Genomic DNA, 27,805 nt, shown 5'->3' with positions numbered 1-27,805 from the left:
ATTAATATTACTTTATTTCATTGTTAGACCTCGTAAAAATGTTTTGTATGTTTTATCATACAGCCTGACATTGTAATTTACTTGCCCTGTCTGTTTTAATTTGTGTTTTATTCTTATGTGTTTTATTTGTGTTTTATGAATACTGTACAGCACTTTGTTGCAGTTAATATCTGTTTTTAAAGTGCTTTATAAATAAAATTGACATTGACATTGTATTGGAGTAATTATCACACTATGGTCTGACCCTTATCTAAAAAAAAAAAAAAAAAAAAAAAAGTTTCAAATAACGTCTTAAAGTTTAAGCACTTTAAAAGTGCTTATAAACACAGAAGAGCAAGAACTTATAGTGTAATAATAATGGGATCTACAATCACATTTTCCCCTACTTTATATCACAAGTCTATGTTTATCTAAAACTGGTTGCGCCCCCTAAGAACGGGGGCTTTGCGCCCCCTACCGATAGAAGGATCCATTAGCATCTTACTGATGACGTGGTTCGGTCGCTTGACCACCAGAGCAGCAGGATGGCCGACCAGAGTAGGCAAACAAAACTCGCTGCAGCTAAGAAAAAGGTAAAGTATATTAATAAATGACTTTCCTTAATTTCACGTTATATACTCATCATTTATTTAGCTTGCAAGTTTAATTCAACCGTGTTTCTACTTGTTGTATTATAAATTCCATGACTGAGCACGGGTGTTGTCATTACACGTCGTCCGACCTCTGCGATGTCGCACGTCCCTCCTCTCGCACTCATATTCCGGCTTCAATGAGCAGGAAAGACCGGTGCCTGTCTCCTGGCCTCCACTGATAGCAGTAACCTACTGATAGCCTTCACCTTCGTCTATTCTTAGTTGGAAGTTGTATTCACGACATCCTATTCATCTTAGTGCCTCAACGAGTAACTCAACTGTGGGCCAAAGGTTTACCCGTCTATCAAGACAACCGTAAATTTAGTCATTGGCGAAATCTTAACGTGCTAAGGCAAGTTAACATTAGCAAACAAGCTCAAAAGCTAACGAATACATTGATACGGATGAGTGGAAATACCATAACACAGAAGCTTGACAACCTTTTGACTCGTTTGCAAAAAATGTTAACATCATAAATTGGGCTACAAACAGTCGTTTTCAGAAAGTATAAAACTGAACTCCACAAAATTAGCTTGCTAGCATAATGAACTGGATTGAATCAAGGGGACTGTTTTGACAGCTGACACCCCTCTTCTCGGACAGAAGAGGAGCTATTTTGGAGTTTTGTAGAAATATGAATACATTTCGACCACTGTACTCCTCAATATTTAATCTTTGACTCATATATTTTGTAAATAGGTGATCATAAATTTGAAACACCATTTAAAATTTGATTAGTCACTTGATTTCCTTGTTGTTCCTCCTGTTACTTTTCAGGGCCCTGAGCCTAAAATGTTATTTTTCAACTCACCTATTTTTAAAACATCGTCTCTGGTTCTTGTTGCTGTTGTTCTTTTTATTTCAAGATTGAAACTGTATTTTTGTTGTTTGAGTGGCATAGTTTTTGGGTTGTTTTTTTTTTTAGAATAATTGGATTAAAGGTGCATTAGTAGAGATTACTTGGATGTTGCTTCATGCCAGACAAAATTCAACTTGAGAAACCTGCTTAATAAATATTGTTGACTTTTGGGGAGCAGCTGCAAAGAGGCCTTGTGTTAGATCTAAAATTATGCAACTGCATATTCATCATTTTAAATGAATATGTGTAGCGTTTTATATATATATATACATATGGTGAACAGTGAACAATATCTAAAAAATAAGGATATGAAAGCAATTAATTACTTTAACATAGTTAATTTTGCTGTAAGGTGTCAGAGCGTTTTTAATGCCCTACTAGCCCTCTTTATATTTTACAAGTTGTATAAAACATAATATTTGGCTAAAGAAAGACATAAATATTTTGGAAACAGAGAAGGTAAAACACTCTTTCTGCATTCTGTTTCTTTTTGTGTTGCTCAGCTGAAGGAGTTTCAACAGAAGAGCTCTCCTGGTTCTGTGGGAGGAGAAAGGGGAGGAGGAGGAAGTGGAACAGGATCCAAGAAGAAGCGCAAGGTGAAGGAAGTGAACCAACTTGATGCAGACAGAGATTCCCCAGACAATGTGAGTTTTTCTGTAACGTTCTGCTCATTTAGTCTTTTTTTTCTTGTGTTGGTTGTTGGATTAGATTGCCTCCTAATACTACATGTACATTTCACCCCTGTATTTAGTCCTTTGTATTTTGTGCACTAATTATGTTGCTAGTTGCAAAACTATGTTACTAATTTCATACATTTACATTTCTTGACATAGATTGCTAGCAAAGCAGTTCTGTTTGATATTCTCTTAAACATGCTCAGAAATACAGAATATCAGAAGGTATTGGAAAGCTCTGTGATAATTGTCAGTCATAAGGAAGGAAATGTGTATTAGACTTTAAACAGTAGTTCTAATAATGTTGGTTACTATACCAGTTATTGTAAACACACCTTTTGTTTTTCAACAAAAGTGTGATTGAAGTAGCCTATTGATATCAAGCATTGCCTCTTGCTTTGTGTTCCAATTGAACAGTCTGTGGTCACATTAAAAAGGCTAATGAGGACGTGTGTGTGTGTGTGTGTGTGTGGGGTGCTGCTTTCAGACAGCACATGCGCATAACTTGGCTCTGCCTCATGACATTTGACCTGCGTTTACGGCCGTTCTTTAGACAGCTGTCGATGTTCTTCTCACTGTTACGATAACTGTGACTGCACTCTACTCTGCAGTAGTTGCACACATGACCATTAACTTAAAAATGCCATTTGTAAAGTAAGAATCTCTATCTTTGAATTGTGTTTCAAATATCAGCATCTTTTCACTTTTCCTTTTCCTTTCTTTAATTCTGCTCGCTCTCTCAACATATCAGTTATTAATTTTAACAACTCTTTGTTCGTATGATTGGAAAGCCTAAACTTATAAGTGCAAATTGTTAATTTCAGTTCAGTTTCTTGGATAGAATTCATATTGAAATAAGAAGTTTACTGGTAGTTCAAATCTAATTTAATTTAGGCCTAATTATGACTGTAAATGGAGAGGCGAAAAAAGAACTTGTACAAATGATGGCAACATATGTTGTGGTCACTTTATTCTTGTCACACACTAACCTCTGCAGCTCTTCCTTGTGGTAGCTGCTTCTATCATTTATCTCTCTGTGACTTTGAGTTGTTTTCTGCCCTGTCACTTCTCTCTTTCTGTCTGCTGCTGTTTCTTTCTGTTGTAGTTTGACAGTTTTCTGAAAGCACTTAGTCAAAGCAATGGAGTAGTCGTCCCACCTAATGGCAACTGTCAGGTGAGCCTTTGTCCCTCTCTTTCTGCTTTACCCTTGTCCTTCCCCCTCTCTGCACTTCTTTCTGTAAATAGCTCTTCCTCATTTTTGGTGTGCAAGATTATGCCTTGTCTGCTGTTCACATTTTTTTCACATTGACCAAAACACACAACCAGTTGAAACCCAAGTCTTGAATGTTTTGTCTTTGTAAGCTCATTTCAAGAAACTTCAGAAATGATTTCAACAGGTGGAGTGTGCAGCATTCTTTGTTCTTTGTTCATTGCATGTCAGTACATTGTTTTAGTTTTTTTTTGAAGAAATGTTGATCTTATGTTGGCTAGTGTTATTGGTTGGCATTTGCACATTCTTAAGCTAAACATAGCTGTCGTTCCTGTTGCTTAATGTTCAATGCAGATGAATATCTTGGTAAACAAGAACGCTGCTCACTTTTCAGCTTGTTTCTTTTTTCTTTGATGTTGAGTGTACCTGCTTTTGAAATATCACATCACCTCAAACACATTACATATTAACATTAAAATGCTAATAAGACTGCAATGTGTTCACAATGCAGTTTACAGTAACAGATAATGACAAGAGTTGGTCACTAAACCATTAAACACTGTTTGTTTGAGGATTGTACTTTTTGTCCTCATGTTTATTTTGTTAATATTTAGACATAAACTGTAAACTGCATTAACATGACAGGTTTTTTTTTGTGTGCCAATACTTGAAAACACTTGTCGTCTTACATTAAAAGTGAGTTGGCATTTTTGTGTATGTTACCTCAGACCTTTGCTGACATGGAGGCCATGGTGTCCCCCGTTCCTCAGCTGCCGGAGGAGCCACACAGCGAGTCCGGCCGAGACTCGCCTGTGTCTAACTCTGCTAGTGCTAACGCTGCTACTAACTCTGAGTTTGTCAGTCACAACACTGAGTTGCAGGTGTGTCTTTTTTTTCCTGTCTGCATGCTTGTTTTATCGTTTAAAATGCACCTAAGATGCCATAACAGGTCATGTTGACATACAACATTTCCAGCCTAAGAATTTGTGAACTTGCCTGAAGTTAGGATAAGTAGGATTTTTGGCATAGTTATAGAAAATGTCAAAAATAGTAGTCTTTTTTGTGATGGTTTAATGTGCTGTCCTAGCACATAAATTCACCTGCGTGTTTTCTTACTAGCCTCTGCTTCTAATTTTCTCTCTGTATAGGATTTCCCAGATACCAACGGAAACCGTAGTTTAAAGGAGGAAACTAGGTGGGTTTTTAATTTTCAGTGATGTAATTTAACTTGTTTTTATTCAGTCTTGTCACACACAGTTTTTACTTTTGTAAATGTAACTTTATTTGATATTTGTTGCAATCTATTTCTTTTAAGGATTTGTTTTTAATGTTTTGACTTTAGTCCTTTTCCTGGGCGTTATCTTTTCTTACATTTTTTCTACAATATGTGAAAAACTAGCATGTCTGGTACTTTTTATATGGTTTCTTCAGGACGTTTTAGACCTTGTTTCAACTTTCAATGCTTTTACAAAGTAGAGAGGTGAAGATTGTTTCATCTTTGTGTTTGATGGGAGTTTACCTTTGTAATAACTGAATGCTGATCTATTACTCAAACACACTGCTGTGCCTGGGCTCAATTTAGCTCCAAGTCACTAATTTTTGGGTTTTCTTTCAGCATATTTGCTTCTTTTTTTTTTTCCCAGCAGCGATACTTCATAATCTCTGTGCAAAATTGCCTATTAACATTCATAACTTACTTGAGTTTCTCAGACACTCTGTAAAAGCAGTGCTGTCTTTTCTCCACTCTGTTATTTTGAGTCCACCCCTGTTGCTGCTTGTAGCATAAAACGGGAAAGTTTATAATTTGCATTCATCTGGCACGTCTATTTTGCAGACCGTTGTCTTCCACAGAGAGCCTGCGGCAACTCTCGCAACAACTAAATGGTCTGGTCTCTGAGGTAGGGTGTTACAGACATCACTGTCATCCCATGCCTTTCTATCTCTCACTCTTTCTGCCTCACACTTTGTCATGCTGTGTTAGGCTTTTAACAAAACACCCTGCCGGTCTACATTTCCAACCAGTGTGTGTGTTGCATCTATTGTTTGCAAGAATGCACTGGAAGCATTTTCAGCTCTGCCAGTCCTCATACTGACACCATCACCTGGTGTTCTTATCAGATATACAGTATCCTCCCTGAACTTTGTTTGGCACTGGAAAACAGTACGCAACAGTTAATATCACGGTGTGTTTTATGTTAAATTTGCTCAGTTCTGAGAAAGATTAACTGTGTAATCATCTCACCTTTATAAAGATCATGTTGCTATCCAAAGTATGAGAAAACAAATGTGATTAAATTAATTGGGGTCTTTCTTTGCTATCGAAAATTTGAAGGTGTAATGTAGTTTTTGAATTAATAATTTTGCCCATTATTATGCCTGCAGAGATGGACTCTGTATGGGGGAATGTTGTCCTCACCTTCTCTTTGCATCGCAAATATGTAAAGTGTGTCATCAGTTCTGTTGCAAAGCTCGTAAATTGTGATTTCATTGTCGTTCCAGTCGACATCTGCTCCATATGTGAATGGGGAAGCTGCACCTTCTGGAGAACTGGAGGTAAGGTGGAAAACTTTCTTTTTTCCTCCACTTTGGATTTGTTTTGTATATTTTTACTCCTGAGCTACTCCTACACCATTCCGAATAGGATTTACTTTCTCCAAGCTTGGACCACTTGCCTTCAAAGTATTTTAAAACTAGCATTTTTTCTTATTTTAACCATGTGGCATTTTCCATCATTGAAAGCATATTACCCACCACTTGTAACAGTAATATTATTTGCCTCCATGTTAATATTTCACATTTAAATATTTGTCTTCCTCCCCTGTGTTCTCTGTTTGACTTTTGTTCCTTCACCTTATCCGTGTCTTTATATTTATTATTTTCCTTTTTTTTTTTTCTTTCTTTTTTTGTTTGTTTCCCGGATGCATGTGTGCACGTGATAGAGTCGGAACCAGGAGCTGGCAGCCGCCCTGGAATCTAGCAAGCTAACAAACTCTCAGCTCAATACCAAGCTAGACCAGCTGGTAAGAAGCTGTGTGTATGCATATCTGTGTGCCCTTGCTTTTTGCATTGTTACCCTAACCTCCCGTTCTGTTATTTATTTGCATTACGCTTTGGATCGCAATGCATTTTGCATGCTATCATAACCACCAGGCCATCACACTCATCTTTTATTATCTCTCTCTCATTTTTATCTGTTGCTCAGGTGGATTAGGGTGCATCCTGCAACTCTAAATATAGTATAAGCACCCCATTGGGTGCACATTTTAATCAGGCATCTTAACACTTTGCTTGTAGTTGCATGATGTTCAGGGCTTGTTGAGCCAGTTTAGTGGACTATCCTCAATAACATTATAGCAAACATTAAATAATATGACACATTAGGAATTACCAAACATGTCTATTATTTTTGTTCTTTGCACAGCAGTTGTGTGGCTGGCATGTAAAAGATCTCATCTGCAGAATTTTTATTATATTTTCTAAGATAGAATAGAGTACTAAATATTCGATGACTTATTTTTTAACCCCCCCCCCCACCCCCACTGCCTAATCCTAATTTTGTACTACGTTGTCTTGGCAGGTACATCAAACTCAGGAGCTTACAGATCAGCTGCAGAAGGTTGGACGTTTTTCCTCATTTTCCTACCTTTACAACATGTTTTACTCAATCCCATCTTTTATGATCTATGCCTTTGAGCTTTGTCATGGACAGTCATGCATTTTTGTAATTTCCTCCTTCAGGAGCGAAAGGAATTTGAACAGAAATTTTCAAAGGAGCATGGAGCAATGCGGGAGCAGTTACAGGTAAATCCCTTAGAAATAATGAGATTTTATTTTAAGCATTCCTGTGGAAATATACCAGCAAAAAAAAATTACAATTGCATGGTGTTCCTTTTCCATAAATAGATGGTAATATGATCCAAAACTCACCCTCCCTCCCCTCAGCGCTCAGAGTGATGCATGCTAAGGTTTCAGTGTGTTTTATTTCTCTGCACTGGAACAAACTCTGAAAACCTGAAATGTGCAGAAACTGCTGGCTCCTTTGAATCAGGACTAAAAGCATTTTTGTTTACAGCAGCTTTTGATCAAAGACTCTGACTTTGATATTGAAGTGTTTGAAATATTTGCTTCTTTAAAACATTTAAGATTATATTATGACATGTTTTTGTTTCATGCAATACTTTTGTGTTATTTTTTTTAAATAAATGTTGCAGTATAAACAAGTGAAATCCACACTTGGAATCTTAATATTTTTTTAATTTGTTTCCTATAAGGTTCATATCCAAACCATTGGGATTCTGGTATCAGAGAAATCTGAGCTACAAACAGCACTACAATACACACAACAGGCTGCACGACAAAAATCAGGTGTGTCTGTAAGCATTAAAATGACTTTTGCAAGATTTTAGGTTTGCACAATCAGTCGGGTCAAGTAACTGTGTTTGCATGCTTGCAATGACATGCTCCGACTCCATGTGTGTTCGTAGCTGAAGCAGAGGAGTTCAATAACCGTCTGCAGACAACGAAGCAGAGAGTTTCAGAGCTGGAGCGAACTCTCTCTACTGTCTCCACACAGCAGAAGCAATTTGAGAGGGTAACGTACTTTAAAGAATTTATTATGAGACAAATGAATAAAGCTGTAACTTCTAAAATGAAATTAATTTTCAGTTGACTTATTCATGTCAAACAGAAATCAGCTTAGTTGAATGTATTTGAAATATTGCTGTCATGTTGTTAAGTATAAGCAATGTATGTTTTTTTTTTTCTTTCATTTTATCTTTAGCAAAACAAGGAGCTTGAAAAAGAAAGAGACAATTTAAGGCTAGAGGTGCTGAGACTCAAGTAAGTTTTTTTTTTAATTAGTGAGCATATTATAGGAATACATTTTATATATTATTCTGCTTTAAATTTGCTACTGCCAACTTAGTCTTGTTTAATTCAAACAAGTGCAGTTCAGGCTATGCAATTTCTGAAAGTATGAGGCAAGTGGAATATAATTTATGTTTGTTTGTTGACAGCAATTTAAGTGAGGAGTCAAAACAGCAGAGTTCAGAGCTGTCTGAACAGCTGAGACAGATTACACAAGATAATGCTGCAATGAGGCTGGAGGTAGACGATCTTCACAAGAGGCTGGAGATGGCGGACCTCATGCTTCAACAGGTGCATGCTTCATTATTCAAGAACATCACATCTGGCTCTGATTTTTACTGTTTAAATTGTACTGATCATTTATAATACAAATAGATATTTCTTTTTCATTGCTCATTCAAATTTTACATCAATGTGTTTTTATTTATCTCCAGTACTCCAGTCAGTCAGATTCCCCCGGTTTCAACCAAAAAGTCGAGATGCTGCTGGAAGAAAAGCAGCAGCTGGAGTCACGTAATCACCAGGTCTGAGGCATCTCCCTCTTACATGTACATTATGAAACCTTAAGGTAAAAAATAGGAGTTACAAACTTTCATGCAGACCTGCCAGCCTGTTTTCATTTTGCATAAACCTTTATCTCCAGTGACAGAATTTATCCTTCATTAATGTCATCCATAATTCAATATAATTAGGTGATCTGTTGTGCACTGAGGACTATGACTAAATACTGGGTAGTTTACAAATTCACCGTCAGATTGTCAGCTTAACGTGACAAAATATATTTGATTCAAAGTAACAAAGGTTTGCTCCTAGATTTCATTTTTAAAGTATATATTTTCTTTATAAAATAGAGTGGAAAATGAAGGATTGCAACAATGTTTGTGTAAATATGCAAATACATAGAATTTGGTTAAATTTGAAAAGTCCCACTGTTTCCTGGCCTATCATTGCTAATTTGAAATTGGCACACAAGCTACAATAAAAGGCAGGGACAACACTCTGAATACTGAACAGTTTTGGTTTAATTCAGCTTCAGTTAAGCAAAGTAACTAGATTTTACTGTTTTAAAGTTGGTGGAAATTTGCCAAAAACACCTTCTACAACACAGATGACTGTTTTGGTACTTGTCAACTGTAGATTTATGCTAAAGTTGTTGTTAGATTTAAATTGTTCTGCTGGTAGTTGTTGTTACAGCTCACAATATTAACAGTGACACAAGAATCCTTGAGCAGTAATCAGAAATATTGAGCTCATTTGTCTCATTCCGAACTTGATTATTTAAAAACATAAAGGTTAACTTTGACTAAGACTGTTGTATGTCTATGTTGTTGTAGCTTCTGGAGTCTGTAGACCAGCTCAAGACGGAGCGAGATCGTTATGTGGAACGAATCCAGGAGGAGGGCCGTGTGTGGAAGGACAAAACCGAGCAGCTGCTTGCACAGGTATAATGATAAAATGTATACTATGTTTGGCAATACCGCTGAAAACTTAACTGTTTGTGATGATTTATTTTAATTTCTGTGTGAAGGTGTCTTTGGTAGCAGAAGAGAGAGACAGAAACATCAACCGAGTCCAAGAGCTGGAGGCCAGCGTTGTAGAGCTGAAAAATGCTGCGGGTTAGATTTGTTTTCTCAGTTCTGTTGGGAAATAAACAGCATCCAAACCAGGGTTAACTGAAATCAAGCCATAATATTGGAGAGCTTGTTAAGTGTTATTCTGTCCTTTACAGCATTATTGTCTGTGGAGAAGGAAGCCCAGGAAAATGCTGAGCCTCAACCTTCAGGACCATCAGAGGCAGAGGTGGCTCTGCAGGAGGCCCTCAGTAGTTTACAACAGGAGAAAGATGCCATTACTGCTCAATGCCAGGCTCAGGTATGCACTCCGTTGTTTTGTTTAAACATGTTGATGGATAAATAATAGCATATCCTGTATCAGATGGGTTGATTATCCCTGATATTTTGAAAATGAGACCAAATATTTTTCTACATATATTTGGTGTTCCCCCAGCTTCGAGATAATGAGCAGCTAAGTCGCTTCTGTGCGGAGCAAGAGACCCGCCTGGAAGAGTTGGAGCGGCAGGTGGAGAGCCAGTCGCAGGAGGAAGAGGACCGCAGACGCATGCTGGAGGACGTCCAGTCAGACAAGGCCACGATTAGCCGAGCTCTTACCCAGAACCGCACGCTGAAAGACCAGCTGGCCGAGCTACAGAACGGCTTTGTCAAGCTGGTGAGGCCAAAAATGAACTACCACTACTCTGATCATTCTTAATTTGTCTCCTTTTGCATTGGATTTATGCTCCTGCGTTTCAATTTCTAGTGTTTGTTTTCTACTGTTGCTTTCTAAAATTGAACATAAATGAAGCCCATCCATTACTTTAGTGCTTCATATAAGTGACTGAGAGCTTGTTTTAAATCCAAGTTTCATGTTACTCCATCATTATGACAGACTAATGAGAATATGGAGCTGACCACTGCAATCCAGTCAGAGCAACATGTGAAAAAGGAGTTGGCACGCAGGATGGGGGAATTACAAGAGGAGCTACACAACGTCAAGGAGCAGGTAACATACCCACATCTGTTATAAAGCCTTGTGGTGTGTGTGTGTGTGTGTGTGTGTGTGTGTGTGTGTGTGTGTGTATATATATATATATATATATGTATATATATATATATATATATTTTTTTTTTTTTTTTGGGGATAAAATTATTAAAAATGAGAATTAGCTTCCAGTTTGCTCTCAGTAAGTGTTAAAACTTACTCTCAATACTTCAAAACAGTAACATTTTTGTATGGACACCAATACCTTTATCAACTGTACACAGTTTTTCTTTTCTTTTTTTTTTTTTTTTAATAATTGGAAATGATAAAGACTTGTGAAATTTAATTAACTGAAGTTTTTGAGCAACTGAGGAATAATCTGCTGCTTTTTGGTTTTAATGTCCATTTTTCTTTTGTTGCCTCCAGCTGGAGCTAAAATGTCAGGAGACACGGGGCGTTCTAGAGCAGAGAGACCAGGTGGTGGCCCATCTGCAGCAGTACTGCGCTGCCTACCAGGCCGTGGCTGCAGACAGGGAACAGCTCCACCAACAGTTTCTGCAGCAGACCCAGCTCATGGACCGACTGCAGCATGATGAAAGTCACGGCCGTGTACAGCTGGACATCAGCCAGAATCAGCTCCAACAAGCAGAGGTGTGTACGGACCCTGAATCTTAAAATTATGATCAAGGTTTTTATTTACCTCAGCTGCCTAAAATTGACCTATTTTGCAAAATTCACTTTTTGCATGTTTTTTGTATACTCAACTGATTCTTAAAGGTTTTACTTCTGCTTTTCACAGTTGTACGGTTGTAAAATTGTGCATCTGTTTGCAGGCATTTTCACATGCGAGTGTAAATGTTGAGTTGGAGTGTGTGGCCGTCAGAAGCTTATTTGGATATGAAGTGACAAAAAGCCCTTAATCCATTCTGAAAGGAGCTTAGAATAGGAAGAACCAACTAGACTAAAATCTCTTTATCTAATGATGTTAATGTGCAAAATATGTAATGAACATGTTTTGTATAGCTCATAGAGCTATACTTACTCTTTCAAGGAAGCATAGTAAGTCACCTTTACGGTACCGATGCTGTATATGAGGCAGGATTTTGTTTGAGCCAGGCATTTTATGGTGTTGTAAAAAATATGCAGATGACATTCAGATTAATTGCATCAAATTTTGAGGCTGAACCGTCACTTCAAAATGCTTACGTCTGGCACATTTAGTGTTTAAACATTTACATTAAACTCATGTATTTCATGTCAGGCGTTTAGTCATTTTATGCTTAATTATTTACTCTGTCTGCTGTATAATTACCTGATACACAAACATTCATGAGTAATTTTAGTATTGTTTTAAATGTTTGCTCTTGTAGAAGCATTTGGAGCAGTTGGTCAGAGACAACGAACAGCTGAAGGCTGAGATAAAAGAGCTGCTCAACAGTTCAGCTCTTGTGGCGACGTCCAGAGACCAGGGTAAGGGTTTGTTCTGTATTCGTGCTTTGCTGGTGTTTTTCATTTTGTGCTCGTACTCCTCTGAGCAGAAATATCCAGTTTTAACATCGTTTTATCAAACGATGTTAAAACTGGATATTTTCTCTACAGAAAAATCCAACTTTTTCTGCAAAGAAAGTTGGATTAATGGACCCTTTAATGGGTCCGTAATACCAAGGATGTTTCAGAGTTCACCATCATTTGGTATTCAGAACATTTGATTAATTGATCTCGAACTTGTCTGACTTTAACTTTTTCAAACATCTTGGAACGTTCAAACTTTAACTATATTCCTGAACCAGAGTCGTTCGCCCTTTGTGAACGCTCCCAGAATCTGTTGTTTAAGAGTCACTTTAAAACAGCTAAAAGGTGCTTCACCAAGAACTAAAAAGATAATTTTGAGACTGGTAGTCACCTACTTTTATTATTAGTTGTGTTGAGTTATTTGATTTGTACTTGGTTGATTTGTTTGTTGCAAACAGCTGCAAGTTAATTTGTGGTGGGAGTTGAATGCAAAATGGGTGAAGTTATATACATCAGATATTTCTATTGTTCTACTTTGTCATGTAATTTAGGAGATGGAGTGGAAAGCCACTCAGCGGAGGAGAGTCCTACAAAGTCTTCTATTGTTATCCCAGAAGACTTTGAGAGCCAGAAAGAGATGGTTGGTATAGAGATGGAAGTCACTTTGTGTCTGACCTGATTTACATAATGTGGTAGTAATTTTCTGCTTCCCATGTTAGGTCTCCTTTATCACACTTTTTCATTCTTCCAACAGGAGGATTTTATCCGTGGGGCTTTGGCTCAGGTGGAAGCGGAGAGGGACGAAGCCAGAAGGCAGCTGGAGGAGGAGCACAGGCTCCACATGGCAGCCCGGCAACAGGCGGTCGTGGCCCTTAGACTGGAGCAGCAACACCACAACTACACACCTGTTCATGAAGATGGTCATGGGCATGATGATTGTCACAGTCACACTGAGCACAGTCATGAGCATTCAGGTCAGAAAAACAGAACAATTTGCTTTTATGTTAAAGTACCACGTTGCACTGCTCTGTAGAGTAAATTAGTTTCACCTGCTGGCTCTCACACTGTTTATAGCTATAATAGGTTGGTCACTATGTAAACCCTCAGTATCCGCTATGCTACCTCAGCAGAAGGAGTCCCAGTTGAAGTTCATCAGGCGCTGCAAGCCGCCATGGAGAAGCTCCAGCAGCGCTTCACCTCCCTCATGCAGGAGAAAGCCGACCTGAAGGAGCGGGTGGAGGAACTGGAGCACCGCTGCATCCAGCTGAGTGGAGAGACTGACACTATAGGTATGAACTACTTGCTTTTTAAAAATTTTATGGTTGTAGTTTGTGAATTTAATTATATTTTTGTTTTTACTCATTGTTATTTTAAGGGGAGTACATCGCCCTGTACCAAAGTCAGCGGGCCATAATGAAGCAGAAGCACCAGGAGAAAGAGCAGTATATCAACATGCTGGCCCAAGACAAAGAGGAGATGAAGGTTCTGTACTGATGAGTTCTGATGGAGAGGCACATTTACCGTATTTTCCGCACTATAAGGCGCACCTAAAAACCTTCAATTTCCTCAAAAGCCGACAGTGCGCCCTATAATCCGGTGCGCCTTATATATGGACCAATATCGAGCCACAATAGGTCATGCAACTACAGTAAGCAGCCGCCGACTTCATTTTCGCCCGTAGAAGAAGAAGCCTGCGGTGCATGCTGGGATAGTTGTCAGAACGCTGGTTTGTTAATAAAGTTTGACTGACCTATCTAAATACCGACCATCTAGAATCAGGTCGTCTGCAGGTCATTTAGCACCACGTTCTCCACCAACATGCTGTGCGCCAACGGAGAAGGGTGACCATCGTCCGGCCACGCCCCGGCCCAGTCGCGGAAGGCTCTCCTCGCTGACTGGAGTCAGACTGTTTTGTTGACATTCACTTTAGTGCAGCTCCATCTAGTGGATGCATATCGTAACTCCAGCCACTACTGTAGCGTCTATTCTATGCACCTTATAATGCGGTGCGCCTTATATATGAAAAAAGTTTTAAAATGGGCCATTCATTGAAGGCACGCCTTATAATCCGGTGCGCCTTATAGTGCGGAAAATATGGTAAATGTTTTCTGAAACTGACATTTTTCTGTGTTTTCTCATTACTCTGTAAACACTTCATCAGCATAAATGTCCTTTAGATCACTTTAAAGATTGAAATCAGCCTCTCTTCTCTCTCTCTCTGTCTCATATATATATATATAAAAAAATTATTTTTGCACCACCAGTAGTAATGATTTGTTTCATTTCGCCCTCAGGCCAAACTGGCAGAGCTGCAGGATCTTGTCCTCAGGCTTGTGGCCGAGAGGAACGACTGGTACAATCGTTACACTGGAGCTACAGCCGCCATGGGAACAGCGAACCCCGACCTGCTTCCTGTTGGGGAGGAGCACTCTCACTTACAGCAGCAAGCACATAAGCATGAGCTTAATGCTGTCGATGGAGAAGGTAAGAGCAAGACGGACCAAATCAGAAAATGATCTGAAAACTAAAACTTTGCAATTTCAAGTCCGGTGGAGGTCAGAGGATTAAAGACCAGTAAGCAGGCTCATGGGCCAATTCGGCCCACCTTTACTTTTTATGTGGCTCTCTAGACTGCAGTCGCCAAATTGCATCAATCAGACCTTCCAGTTTTTCGCTGTTTTGCAATCGTGGAAATCCAACAAAATTTAAAAATCCCACCATTTTTTCGCACTAATGCATAACTGAGTTTGTGGCAATTGTTCTCATTGTTGTCATTTAACTTGGTAGCCTGTTTTTTTTTTTTATGTGGTTCATTTACTAAGTTGAAAAACACTGGTCAGGTTAAAATCAACATATTCCAGTCACCAGCCAACTTCTAAGTGCAGCTCTAGTGTATTTGATGTGTTTTCTAATCGACTTTATCATCCTGAAACTTCATGTGTTGTTCTCTACAGAAGCCATAGAGGTCAGCCCACTCTCTGAGACCTCCCCACTACAAGGTCTAGAAGCTGCCTCATCCCAAACATTACCATATAGTTCTGTTCAGACTGAGTCCAAACCTCTGGGGCCCAGAGAGGACGGCACCGCCCAGCAAATCATGCAGCTTCTCCAGGAGATCCAGAACCCCCAGGGAGCTCCGCGGTCACCGCCGTTCCTGGGCGAAAATCCCTGCATCCCCTTCTTTTACCGGCCCGACAAACAGGATGAAGTAAAGATCCTGGTGGTGTGAGGCCCAGAGTGTGACTGAGGTTCTGTGGTTGAATGATTTGTAGCTTGATGAACATATTTACACATCTCAAGAAGTTTCCCACTTTAACGACCGTCTCACCCAGTTACACTGAAATGGCCCCTATTTGTTCAGTTTGCTCCCCCTTGTTTTGGTTTGTCTTTTTTTTTTTTTTTTTTTACAGATGGGAGATGATTAGTATTCCAAAACAAAACTTGATTAATCTCCTTATTGGAATTTTTAAATCCTATCCTCCTTTTGTCACTTAACTCATACATGTGCAATACTGGGGCCATATATTCTGCCCCCTTTGCTGGTACAGCACTCAAAGAGCTGCTAAAAATGACCAGTTCTTGTGCAAAAATCAGTTTCAATTCACTGTACTCATGCCAAAAGCATCAGATTTGAATGTAATAAACCCAAGTATTTAAATGTGTGTGAAATCCAAGGAGATGGGTGCAGAGAGCAGACACCAGGTTGGTTGGACTAACATTAAATGCAGAGAGCTGTAGGGCAAAGTTAAGTCGACAGGTGCACATGAAACTTTGTGCCGTTTAGTTTTGAAGTCATGAGGTTGCTAAGTTACACTAACAAGTTCAGGAAGTTCAAGAGGGTGTTGCTGATTGGTACCGTTTCCAAAACTACGTTCGTCTCCTTTGTTTCCTACTTTGAACACTGAAAATAACTTATGTTTGTACATTACATAATGTTAATACCTGTGAAATCTATTTTGTGTTGATGTGTTTTAAACGTGCTTAGACTGAGACGTCAACACCGTTACAAACCGGTGGTTGATCAGGTGAAATATGGGCATGGATGCAATTTAAAAGACCCCTTGAAGTTTAACAATGATTAAATATGTTGAAGGCACAACACACCTCTGTTCTAAAAGCTTGGGTCGCTGTGCTAAAGGTTTCTTCCCAACCTATTTCCTTAAATTGATATTTACTATGGCAGATATTATATTACAACATGTTATGAGGCATTTTGCTGGTTTCATCACAGACATATTTTACATTCCAGTCGCTTGCTTCTCTTCCTCAACTGAGCGTCTCGGCTAAAAAAATTATTTTCATGGGGTTTTACGTTTGGGACACTATTCTTCAGGGCTTGTTGTGTTCTGTTACGTTCATGTTTGGTTTTACATATCAAAGGATTCAATACACATCTTTGACAACTGGAATGCGTGAGACTGTGTAAGTGAATTTTTTTTTTTGCTTGGAATCCAGATTTTTCTCTTAGCCAAAAGTGCATCTCTTCTACTTTGTTTTTGTAAAAAAAAATGTTAGATTATACAAATATGATTGCACTAAATCTGTACAAAGCTTTCTCACACAGCTCACCCTGTGCTGACGGACCGTTTGGAATAGCATGGGTTTCAGTGAAAGGGGAGGGCGTGTCCCATGAAGCTTCATGCTGAGGATTCCCCTGAATTTAATTACCGGTGTGCGCTCTGTCACACTCAGAATATGGCCATACGTTTTAAATAGGACAACTTGGACTTTAAAAAATCTTTTCCATAGTTGAGGGACCAATTGGGTAAAGAAAAAGTATTAAACTCATGAAAAAAAATGTTACATTTGTCATCTCCATTCAGCAATAGGACTTGCGTAATAACACTTGTGAATATATCTCTTTTGGGCATTAAAAGCAAGGAATTGCAGAGAATCCCAACATTATAATACAACTCTGGCTTTGTGTTTGCAAGCAGATCGCCTTCCTATGAATTTGACTAAACAAAATTGGAGCATTTCCAATTTGAGAACAATTCATATTGGCTCTCATTTACTAGGCTTTGAAATTGCACACAGAATGTTTATTGCTAAAAGTATCAAAAGGTGAAGTAATGGTGCAGAATGTGGTAGTTTTTGCAGACTCCACAAAGCAAACCATGTAAATTACAAGAAAAAAATGTATGGGAAACAGTTACAGGAATTGCAGAAAGCACCAATAGTAAAACACAACATTTCTATTTTAAGAACCCCTACATTTTCTTTCTTCAGATTTAGTTTTAATATATATATATTTTTTGTTTGAACGCTTTTTTGTTTTTCTTGGGTGGTCCGACCAACAGACAAATGCACAATACAATCTGCATTTTCTCCCCTCTCTCCTCCAAGTTGTGTGAAATCAACAATGTGGATGAAATGACTTCCTACTTCACCGCTTAACGATGTCACGTGTGATTGACACCAAGAAAAAACATTAACCGTCTTTTATTGTAAAAGAGGTGTTGTATATACTGTAACTGTGTAATATATTGTATATTCATAATGCCTGATGTGTTGAGGGGGATTCTGGGAGAAGCTGCTTCGCCACATTAACTGGCTGTATGGGGTTGTGTGTATGTCTGTTAGTGCAGAGTTGGGATTGTTGGCCGTTACTGACTGGCTGTGGTTTATTACAAACACCAACAAAATGGAAAAAAATATATTTATTTGGAGTAAGTTAGCATCTCATCTAATCAGTTTTAATATAAACTTGAAGTGAGTTTAGGATGAAGGATCACAGAGCAACCTGATTTTTGAGTGCTGCTTCAACCCAAGCTATTTTTTTTTCTCCTTTTCTCTTGAGTAATACTTTCCTCCTGAATAAAACTGATTGAGCAACTCAAGCTGTCTGGACTCGCTTTTTGTTGGGATTCACCAAATTGTTTGGTATTATAAACACATTTATTTTCCAATAAATCAACTATTTTACATGTTATATTTTGCCAACTTAGATACCACTTCAAATACAACTCTCAACGAGTTCATATTCTTTATATGACCAATCTAATTCTAACACAGGTATTGCCCACAGAAAATGACTAGGAATAATTTACTCTTATCAAGCAGCAAGTCTTTTAATAAAACTAAATTATAAAAATTACAGTATGCTATATTAAGCTAAATCTTTTAGTTCCTCTTTAATTTGATTCACTTATTACCAGTTTTAGTTCTATTTTCTTCTTTTACTATGGAAAGCTTTGTGATCATTATTCATGAAAAGTGCCCAAATGTTAGAGGAAAAACAAAAACAGACACTACAGCACACAGAGGTCTTTTAATATGTAGTTGACAGTACAGCAGTCCTCCAGGATACTCTTACAGTTTCTTCCACATCAGCTGAGACAAGCAGCAGGACTTGTCCTCAGCCAGTTTACACACACCGTCCGTCTAACATTTTATAAATTCAGAGAGAAAACACAAATACACCCTCCCTGATGCAAGCAAAAGTATCAAACAACCTGCCAGCATCCATTTACAGCACAGTTTTTTTATTATTATTTTTCAAGTATTCTGTTATGCTCCTTTACTCATGGTTTAAATATTCCGATGCTGCATACAATGTAGACTAAATGATCTAAACAGAAGAGAGTACATGTCTAATAAAATGCACCACACGAATACATTAATAAACTAATTACTGTTACATCGGATATGACTTCATGTTTGCTTTGCAGATGTTGACATCAGAGATGCACAAATAGGTGATTTTTTTTTTTCTTTCTAGTGATGATCACAGGATAAGGTAAGGCTAGTGGGTTGTTTGTGTTTGGGGTCAAAATACAACACGTAACACTGACAGCAGAGCTCAGTGGCAGAAAAACGAAGGGATTGAAAGGTGGTTTCTGCTCAGTAATGTGACAACTCAACACAAGCAGTGGTACTTTATGCATAGACTGGGACTGTTCATGTTCTCACTCACCCCCGTGACCACTGAGAGAAAAGAGAGCAGGAGAAAAGAGAGAAAGAAGAAATGGCAGATCAGCAACTTGAATGCATTTTTTAAAAATATTTTTCCTGTTTAATTTAACATTGGAGGCATCATGTGCTCAAACCTGACTAACCTGAGTTACGAGGCCACCATCTTGTATTACACTCTACATGAAGAGTTAACGGTCTAAAGAAACAACTCGGGTCACAAAGTCTCCTTCTCTGGTTTCGTTTTGTTCAGTTATGCGGCGCAGTCGCAGAAGCATTCAGACCTCTTGAACCTTTCTCACATGTTGCTGCAATGCAATCCCAACCTTCAGTTTGCTTTAGTGGAATAAATGAATTAAAAAAAATTAAAAATACATGATTCACCAGTGGAAAAGAAAAAAGGTTTTGACAAATTGGAATGTGGCCCACTTCAGTTTGACACTCCTCAATTAAATCTCTTACCCTCCACTAAACTTTCCAAATCTGTCCTTTGTGGAAGAGAAAGTTGAAAAAATCCCTCTGCAACATTAAGCAGTAGTAGTAATGCCTTGATAAGCAGAGGAACAAAAGGGGGAAATAATCTGTATTAGATGCATCTTTTTGCCATAAAAAGACCGAGAAACCACTTTTCTCTTTTGCATAGGTTATCTGAGAGCGCAGCAGTTTTAAGACGAGGATGTGACAAAGCTTTAGCAACAGTGAGACTTTCTGAAGACTGCGACTGGCAAAATAAGAGGATCCGCTACGTGATTCTGATGATAGAGAGAATAAAAGGGAAAAACGAAGAAGACTTTTGTCCATTCAGGTTTTTCAAATTGAAGAATTCAGATGTCATCCACGTCTTCCTCACCTGGGTGGTGCTGCTGCTTTATAGATTTGGACAGTGGGAAAGCATGGATTAGCTTTAAAAAAAGAGAGAGAGAGAGAGAGAGAGAGAGAGAGAGAGAGAGGAAAATGGTATTTGGGGGTGTCTGTATGAGATGACCCACCCTTGTTTGACCAAACTGTTTAAGGAACATAGAAAAATCAAACAAGAACTAATTTGGCAGGATGAAAGATCAAAAGAGAAACTCCATCAACAAGAAAAGAAAGTATGTTAAAAGAGATATGATATGATAAAAACTAATAAGATTGTTTCCTTGCTTGCTTTTTCTTTCTTTCTTTCTTTTTTTTTTTTTTTAAGGAAGATTACAAATTAAAATCTGGATAAAAAAAAAAAAAACAACAACCCCAAAACAATTAGACTGAATTCCGTTTGCACATCAGAAACACTTCCACCACTGAGCAGCAAATGTTGCAAAGAAAAACCACATTGCTCTAATTTCTTTACAACACAAAGATGGAGTAAGTCTTTCACGATCTCAAAGCATGCATCACGCTACTAATATGATGTTTATGTTCAAAAAAAAAAAACAAACAAACATCTAATAATGTAAAGCACTTCCCCATCCTGAATAAAAGGTTCTGGTTTTACATCATTCTGTTCGTCAAAAAAAAAAAACAACAAAAAAAAAAAACAAAGGTGAGCAAACAAATCCTGATGAAAGGAAATGAAACGAATGTTAAAACTGAGACGACGCTTTCGAGAAGCTCAGGCAGAGATTCATGCTAACCTCGCAAATGTTTAACCCCTCTCGATACAAGAGGAGGGGAAGCATTCTGCTTTGAACTTGCGTGGCTATACAATACGTTGACTCGGTTGTCTAATATGATCATTTCATGGTCTCTGCGATTAAATTGTGAGGAACAAAGTTGTACGTAAGTCATGCGTTCAAGTATTCTGCTTCTCTGTGTGAAAACAGAGGGGCGGATGGGGGAGGGATGGGAGGTGGGAACAGGAGGGTCAGACCGGGCAGTAGATGAGAGGAAGGTGGCGCTGTTGTCCGAAGCGCCTCTCTCTCTCTCTCTCTCTCTCGCTCGTCCAGAGGGGGGAAACGAAGGAGGGAGGAAGGAGCTCTGAGGTCTAGTGTGTTGGAGAAGGCGGGGGTCTCCGACTGGCACGGACAAACAGAGGGGAAGACATAAAGAAAAGAGAAGAGGTCAGATCTGTTCTTCATAAAGTGGACTTTTTTTCTTGCTGTTTTGCTTTCTTCACGGACACCCTGGATTAAGGCTTTGGTGTTCTCCCAGGATTATTCATACGGGTGCACGAAAAGACTTCACAGACCCGCACAGTTACTTTACCGCAGTGATTTGCAAAAGCATCCACACCCTTGAAGGAGGTCACATTTTGTGTCGTTGGAACCGCAACGTCTTCGAATTTTAGCGGGATTTTATGTGACAGACGAGACGAAGTCGAGCATAATTATCAAGCTGGAGGAAACTGACTTGTTTTCAAAATTCTTTTTTTTTTTTTTTTTTTGCAGATAAAACCTGAAAGTTGCGTGGTGGATTTGTATTAAGCCCATTTTAAGTAAATAGAGCCCAATTTTGTGTGACTTAATCTCAGTTTACAGTTGTCCCAGAGACAACTGCTAAAAAAAACTCAGAGAAGAATTTGAAAAATATTTTATTTAGTCTTCATTTGTGGAAAGGTGGTAGAGATAAAACCCAAGGCACTTGTCAAAGGGAGAGCTAAATACAAATACATAACACTTTTTAAAATTTTAATCTAAAATGCAAGTATAATTTTCCTTCAACATAGGAAGCGTTAGATTCTGTTCAATAACATCAAATCTCCATAAAATACATGTAAGTTTTTTTTTTTACATGACTAAATGTAAAAAAAAAACAAAACAAAAAAAAAAAGCTTCAAGGGTTATGAATTCCTTTGCACAGAACTGCATCTTGTGCACATGGATAAATCACAAAAGTACCACCAACATTACAGAGTTCTCAGTTCTCTGGTATGTGGAAACAAAGAAACGTAATATAGGCCGGAAAGGGAGAACGAATGAAGATGCTGCGACTGCACATCCAACTGGGGTTAGCCTGCACGTAGCTCTGTTGTGCATTTTCTCCAATCAACAGAGACGCATCAACGGACAGGTGGGATGTCATGGTGTTTGCAACCAAAATTCAAGAAAAAACACAAAAGCTGTGCTCCTGGGCACTAAAAATAACCCACACTTTTCTGTTTCCTGTGACCTGGTTCAGATGAATAACTCCTAAAGACTCATGCATTGCTCTGAGAATAGAAAAGTGTGAGAAAGAGAGAAAAGAAAAATGCCATGCAGCAAAAAGATGAAGTCCGAGGAGGTTTGTGAGCACGACGAGCATTTAGGGGGGTGGGGTGGGGGGACACACAGCAACCAACATACCGAGAAACGTTAGTCTTCATCGGTCAGTGATAGTGACTCTGCAGGAGGAACAGTAGTTATGTGTGTGTGTGTGTTAGAAAGAGAGAGAGAGAAGGACAGGAAGGAGCAGGGAGACAGAAAAAGTGCAAAGAGTTACAGTGAAGGGGGCAGGCCAGCGATGCATGTGCGCAGCTCGCTTTAAGAATAAATCCGTGTTCAAGACCCATAAAGAGATCTTTAGTTTATGTTTGTTTTGTTTGTTTTTTCCCCCCAAAGAGAGCTTTGCACATAGACTATAGATTCTACAGTAGAAACAAGAGGCAAGCGGCTTTAAGACAATTAGCTTTAAAAACGCTAATAAATCACAAACACAGGAAAGCACAAGGGAAACATAGAGGCCATGGACACCAGGCGAAAACAATTATCTGATGCGATGTAAGCATGGGTGCAAATAATAAGTTGTTCGTAATTTGTAGCCGACGAAGCATTATTGTGTTTAAAGTTCACTTAATTACAAAATAGAAGGAAAAAGATGTAGTCGGTGTCACTTGAAATGTGTCTACTTGAGGATTTCTAACCATCTGCTGCTACTTCATCTACTGTCGTCTATCACAAAGCAGCACTCTCTAGTTTCATTTACCTCATTTATCCCCTCATCCAGGCATCTTCACATTCCCCTGACATAGAATATCATAAATATGGGTTGAATGTCCAACTTTTTGCAACATGTTTCCATTTCGGGCTCCTGGCCTAAAAAAGGCTTCTCATGCTTCTACTCACCTTGGCACACTGGGGGGCGCGCGGTTAGGCCGGGAGGGCACGGTGGGAGGCGGCCCGCCGTGAGGATCTGGAGACGCTCCGGGGCGAGATGGTACTGGGGGGCCCCCAGCAGGAGGAGGCCCCGGTGGGGGTCCGCGGGAGCCCGGGCGAGCTGGTGGGCCCGGTGGAGCCCTGCGATTTGGAGTTGGACTGGTCGCTGGAGACCTGGAGAAGAAACGGAGATCGGAAATAACGAGTTTCAGAGATTCAGATTTTCCGGAGAGGCGCAGATGATATTCTGACTGCACAAAAAAGCTTTAAAATGCCAAGATGAGGTTTAGCTAGTTCATTTATTTGAACTAGGTCTTTCTTTGAAGGTTGGATATAGTGTTTGTTTCTTTGTTTTTTTTTTCTGAAAAAGTTGATCAGCTAGCGCTTTCTTTAAGTTTCGAAGTTGAGCCACCTGCAAAAAGTTCATTTGCATAAAGAAACCTGTAACCACCGTGAAGATCGTTACAGGGCACGACGTTCAAGAAAAGAATCAAACTACACTGCTCAAAAAAATAAAGGGAACACTCAAGTAACACATCCTAGATCTGAATGAATGAAATATTCTCAATGAATACTTTGTTCTGTACAAAGTTGAATGTGCTGACAACAAAATCACACAAAAATCATCAATGGAAATCAAATTTATTAACCAATGGAGGCCTGGATTTGGAGCCACACACAAAATTGAAGTGAAATGTTCCCTTTATTTATTTGAGCAGTATATTTCACGTCCATGTCTGACATACCTTCCTCCGGATCCGCTGCGTTGGACCTGCAGCCAGGAGTCATCCACCGGCGGCGGCATTGATGTGCTCACTGTGGTTGTGCTGATGTCGCCGATGATGCCTAGCGCCTCCCGCAGGGCGTGGTACATCCTGAGCATCTCATCGCGATGCTGCGCCTGCTCCTGAGACTCCTCCATCAGAGTGTTCTGGTCACCGCATGAGTAGAGCTGGGCCAGCAGCTCAGCGTTAATGAACTCTTTTGTCTTTAATAAAAAAAAAGAGCAAAGATTTCAAATGACTTTTTTTGTTTTTTGCACTTTTAAATCTTAAAAGCTTTTTTGTTACTTTCGCAGAAACCTCGCTGACGGCTCACATTGTTAATCATGAGATGCATGACCGTCTTCGGTATCAGGTCGCGCACGGTCTTGTTGACAATCGCCATGTAGGAGTCGACCAGGTTGCGGATCGTCTCCACCTGCCGCTCCAGCTGAGGGTCCATGCTGTGCATGAAGTTGTCCGAGCCATTTTCATCGCCGCCTTCGCTCTGCGGAGATAAATCAGAGATGATTCACAGGAAGCAGGACCGCCAAAGGCCACGAGTGAGACGTGCGGAAGGGAGGACAGCGGATTTCCTATGGATGTTTTGTCAACTTGCAGCTCAAAAACTTTATCATTTCTTCTCGCTGAAACTCAAATGCAAACAATGCGAGCAAGAGGTCATTCTGCTTCCAAATGAATCTGCTGTAATAGTTTGTTCTGGTCCAGCATTGCAGTGGATTTTGCTGGTGTTTCATTTTTGTTTTTTAAAGCGGGTGTTTTGACAACAACAGCACTTAAATAATTTACATTCAAATTTTTAGTTCAACTTACATGCTGAAAATCCCTGCATGTAGGAGTAGCTAAAGCTAAATCAGACAGAAGCACAAGCTTAGGAGGAAGTATCTATAATAACAATGTTGTAAGTGTGTTTATATATTTCTTTAGACTGCAATAAATGTGTTTGCTAGATTTATTTGAGTTCTGTAACAGGATTACAATCTTTCATTTTTTGCTGGAAACGTTTGAAACGCAGTAATTATGCATTAATTACTTTGACAAAAAAAAACAAACAAAAAAAATTGTCCTCTACCCCTACTGACCAAACATAATTATGTTTCCTGAAATCTATAATGTTTTCTTACTCATATTAAATATCCTCATTATTTTTGAAATACCTACAGTAGTGGAAAATGTGGGCTACCTTTCTTGTTTACTGTCAGTTTATTAAACTAAATGAAAAATAAGCTCAGAAAAGCTCGTAAAAATGTGTGTGAATGAAACAAAAAAAAAAAAGGAAACAGGTGTGAAGGATACCGTACCTTTCCTTCCTTCTCCTACGAGGAGCACAACAGCAGTGCAAAGACATTGAGAAGGACACACAACATGTGAGGAACGACAACAATGAAACCGACGATGCAATCGGTGAACATTTTCTCCACGTGTCTAAAAATTTTCAAATGTGAATCAAAAAAGAGGAAGGATTCTAATCGTACAAACGTTGCACGTTTTAAAGAAAATGCATGCATTCTTTTTCATACTCGTGATTATATTCTCGTCAGTACAGAATTTAGGCTTACGGTTACGCGTTCAGGATAAACTCCGGCTCTGAGGAAGGAGGCCTTCCAGGCATCGACGTCTTCCTGGCTCTCACAGGCCAGCTCCAGCTGACGGTAGTCCTTGTACACGTTTCTGTGGATGCAAAACCGCTGGGTCAAAGGATGCAACCTGAGCAACTTCACACATTTCAACTGAAAATATAGCTAATGTAATAACAACCTTGTAGACGACACAATTTTGTTTTGAAAGCTGCATTTTTTTTACAGCATCAGAAATATTTTTCCAGTTGTTCGCATGCTACAATTTATAAACCTAGACATAAATATTACTATTCTTGAGTTATTAGCCAATAGCAAATTGTGCTTGTTGAACTAAGGTGCAACTTAGTTCAATAAGTGTTTACATGTTTGGTGGTATTTGCACAAATTTTACTTATTTTAAATAACATTTCTACAGATATATGCACAGTTCTGCTCTGCAGATAAAACTCTGCAGTTTTATTGTAAATAGTCTATATTTTAATTTTCAAATAGACATCTAATTTTGGAACCCGCACATTCCTTTGGACCAGGATAGCTGTTTTTAATAACTGCACAATACTTATGTTGCCACTTACTGTACAGTATTCATATTCTCTTTTTAATCTCTCCAATGTGGGACAATAAAGGAATTTCTTTTCCAACCTAAACAGATGCTTCTGCCAGCTGCCTCCTTATGTCAGAACTCTGAGTGACGCCTTGTCAATTTTCTCACATCGTTTTATTTGTGTGTAGGCAAATAAAAGGGCACCTCTGCTCAGTGTTGAAGAGCGCAAAGATGTGCTTGCTGGACATGAAGCCCTTCTCCACATCCCGCAGCTTCAGGTTGTCCACTGGAAGCATGTACTTCTTCTCCTTCTCCTGCAGGGGGTGCAAAAGGAACACTTTGACGACAACAATGGATGCTACATGTACTGAGGAGTGTAGCAGCACAAATGGTGGCTATGCTGCTGCTTTGGCAATGCGAAACCAGCGGCGACTGCGTTGTTAGGGGTGGTTTAAATGTTTTTGAAACATAAAGAAGAGAAAGACAAAAAAAATCGAATAAAAAACTCAAGAGACTTTGTGCTAAGTTCCCAGGCTGATGAACTGGGAACAAGACAAAGGAGTCTCTGGTTTGGATTACAACTTTGTGTATTCAACTCACACACGTATATACAAACACAGCAGAGACTCGAAATGTTTTGTACTTGTAAATCTGCACACAGCTATGCGGTATACAAACGCCCCACTGTTGATGTATCAGGGAGGGAACCTCAAAGTTAGTCACCTCAGTCGGAGACATGCCGGCTCTCTCTAATTCACACAAATGTTGTGGTTGAACTCCTCGGGGTCTATTGTTGGAAAGTTTGTATTTTTTACTACACACAGTAAAGTAAGAATTAACAAAATTGCACGCTAAAAATAAGCCAGGGTGACAGAGTTTCTAAAAACATGCACTCAACGCACACACATACGCTGCTCTTCTTATAGTACTCTCTAACTAACCTTAAAACCATCTGGAAGGCTAACCGCAGGCGTGCCCTGCCCAACCATGTGTGTATGCGTGTGTATGCGTGTGTGCGTGTCAGAGTTAAGAAGGAATGGACGCAAGGGTTTTCACGTGAGACCAAACTCCTTCATCAAAGGATTTATGACCTGTGCAGCCAAATGGTCATATCCCCTGAATCCTCCTGTAAAATCTCCACAGGCACACAAAGGAACACACAAACAAGCCAGCACTCCTTGGTGTCTACTACACACACTCACACACACATAAGTAAAAAAAAAAAAAAAAGCAAAAATCAAGCAATCGCCCGAGACTGCTCAATGCTGACATCATCATTTATAGCACTGGTGAATATCCCACTCCCATCCTCCCTCCCCCTTTTTCTCTTTTATTTCTTTTGGTTCAGCATTTCTGTTTCTTGGCGTTCCTCGTTCTTTTATTTTCTTTTCAGTTCCCTTGTTCCCCTCACTCCCTGGCTTTCCCCTCTCCCGGGGAGTGAGCAGCCTTGGACTGATTCATACATTTTCCTTTCCTCTGGCCAGTAAATCCAGTCAGGAGAACTGGAAAAGATGGAGGAGGAAGAGGAGGAGGAGGAGGAGTGCAGAGGACTACTGGGTGTCTAGATGTTGAAGGGAAAGTCTAATTAACAAAAGCAGACATAAAGAACTACAACTGCTGCGATGTTTTGATAGATTTGATGTCCGT

The 27,805-nt window shown here is 39.2% G+C and overlaps 2 protein-coding genes across 18 annotated transcripts in view; one reads left to right on the top strand and one right to left on the bottom strand.

The window, feature by feature from the left end:
• Positions 1 to 471: 471 nt before the first annotated feature.
• On the top strand, positions 472 to 18,131 carry golga2 (golgin A2). Of its 6 annotated transcripts, none has more exons than XM_015044232.1 (28): positions 472 to 572; positions 1,995 to 2,135; positions 3,271 to 3,339; positions 4,104 to 4,256; positions 4,524 to 4,570; positions 5,210 to 5,273; positions 5,875 to 5,928; positions 6,315 to 6,395; positions 6,953 to 6,991; positions 7,114 to 7,176; positions 7,647 to 7,740; positions 7,860 to 7,966; positions 8,156 to 8,214; positions 8,391 to 8,532; positions 8,676 to 8,765; positions 9,576 to 9,683; positions 9,770 to 9,857; positions 9,971 to 10,113; positions 10,249 to 10,467; positions 10,687 to 10,800; positions 11,206 to 11,430; positions 12,150 to 12,249; positions 12,843 to 12,931; positions 13,046 to 13,265; positions 13,422 to 13,580; positions 13,667 to 13,773; positions 14,586 to 14,775; positions 15,246 to 18,131. In XM_015044232.1, exons 1-28 carry the CDS (start codon positions 525 to 527, stop codon positions 15,518 to 15,520), a joined length of 3,288 nt encoding a protein of 1,095 aa, XP_014899718.1. In that variant the 5' UTR covers positions 472 to 524; the 3' UTR covers positions 15,521 to 18,131. The 6 variants fall into 6 exon arrangements, with proteins under 6 accessions (XP_014899718.1, XP_014899717.1, XP_014899719.1 ...); XM_015044231.1 differs by having other exon boundaries at positions 13,419 to 13,580; XM_015044233.1 differs by lacking the exon at positions 3,271 to 3,339 and having other exon boundaries at positions 13,419 to 13,580.
• A 412-nt stretch (positions 18,132 to 18,543) lies between these two features.
• dnm1a (dynamin 1a) overlaps positions 18,544 to 27,805 on the bottom strand; it is a 52,603-nt gene continuing 43,341 nt past the window's right edge. For 4 of the 12 annotated variants that reach the window (XM_015044217.1, XM_015044219.1, XM_015044225.1 and 1 more), the window contains 7 exons: positions 26,363 to 26,472; positions 25,594 to 25,705; positions 25,336 to 25,350; positions 24,351 to 24,521; positions 23,999 to 24,240; positions 23,223 to 23,426; positions 18,544 to 21,197 (listed from right to left, as the gene is read on the bottom strand). In XM_015044217.1, the coding sequence (XP_014899703.1) occupies positions 21,167 to 21,197; positions 23,223 to 23,426; positions 23,999 to 24,240; positions 24,351 to 24,521; positions 25,336 to 25,350; positions 25,594 to 25,705; positions 26,363 to 26,472 (885 nt within the window). In that variant the 3' untranslated portion in view covers positions 18,544 to 21,166. Of the gene's footprint in view, positions 21,198 to 22,463; positions 22,502 to 23,082; positions 23,120 to 23,218; positions 23,427 to 23,998; positions 24,241 to 24,350; positions 24,522 to 25,335; positions 25,351 to 25,593; positions 25,706 to 26,362; positions 26,473 to 27,805 lie in introns of those variants that run through there. The other 8 variants (XM_015044220.1, XM_015044227.1, XM_015044228.1 and 5 more) reach the window with 5 other exon arrangements.

This window comes from Poecilia latipinna, unplaced genomic scaffold (assembly GCF_001443285.1).
Source record: "Poecilia latipinna isolate Pla-1442-1.1 unplaced genomic scaffold, P_latipinna-1.0 Scaffold665, whole genome shotgun sequence".
NCBI classification, from domain to species: domain Eukaryota; kingdom Metazoa; phylum Chordata; class Actinopteri; order Cyprinodontiformes; family Poeciliidae; genus Poecilia; species Poecilia latipinna.
This window is presented reverse-complemented; position numbering and strand designations above follow the sequence as displayed.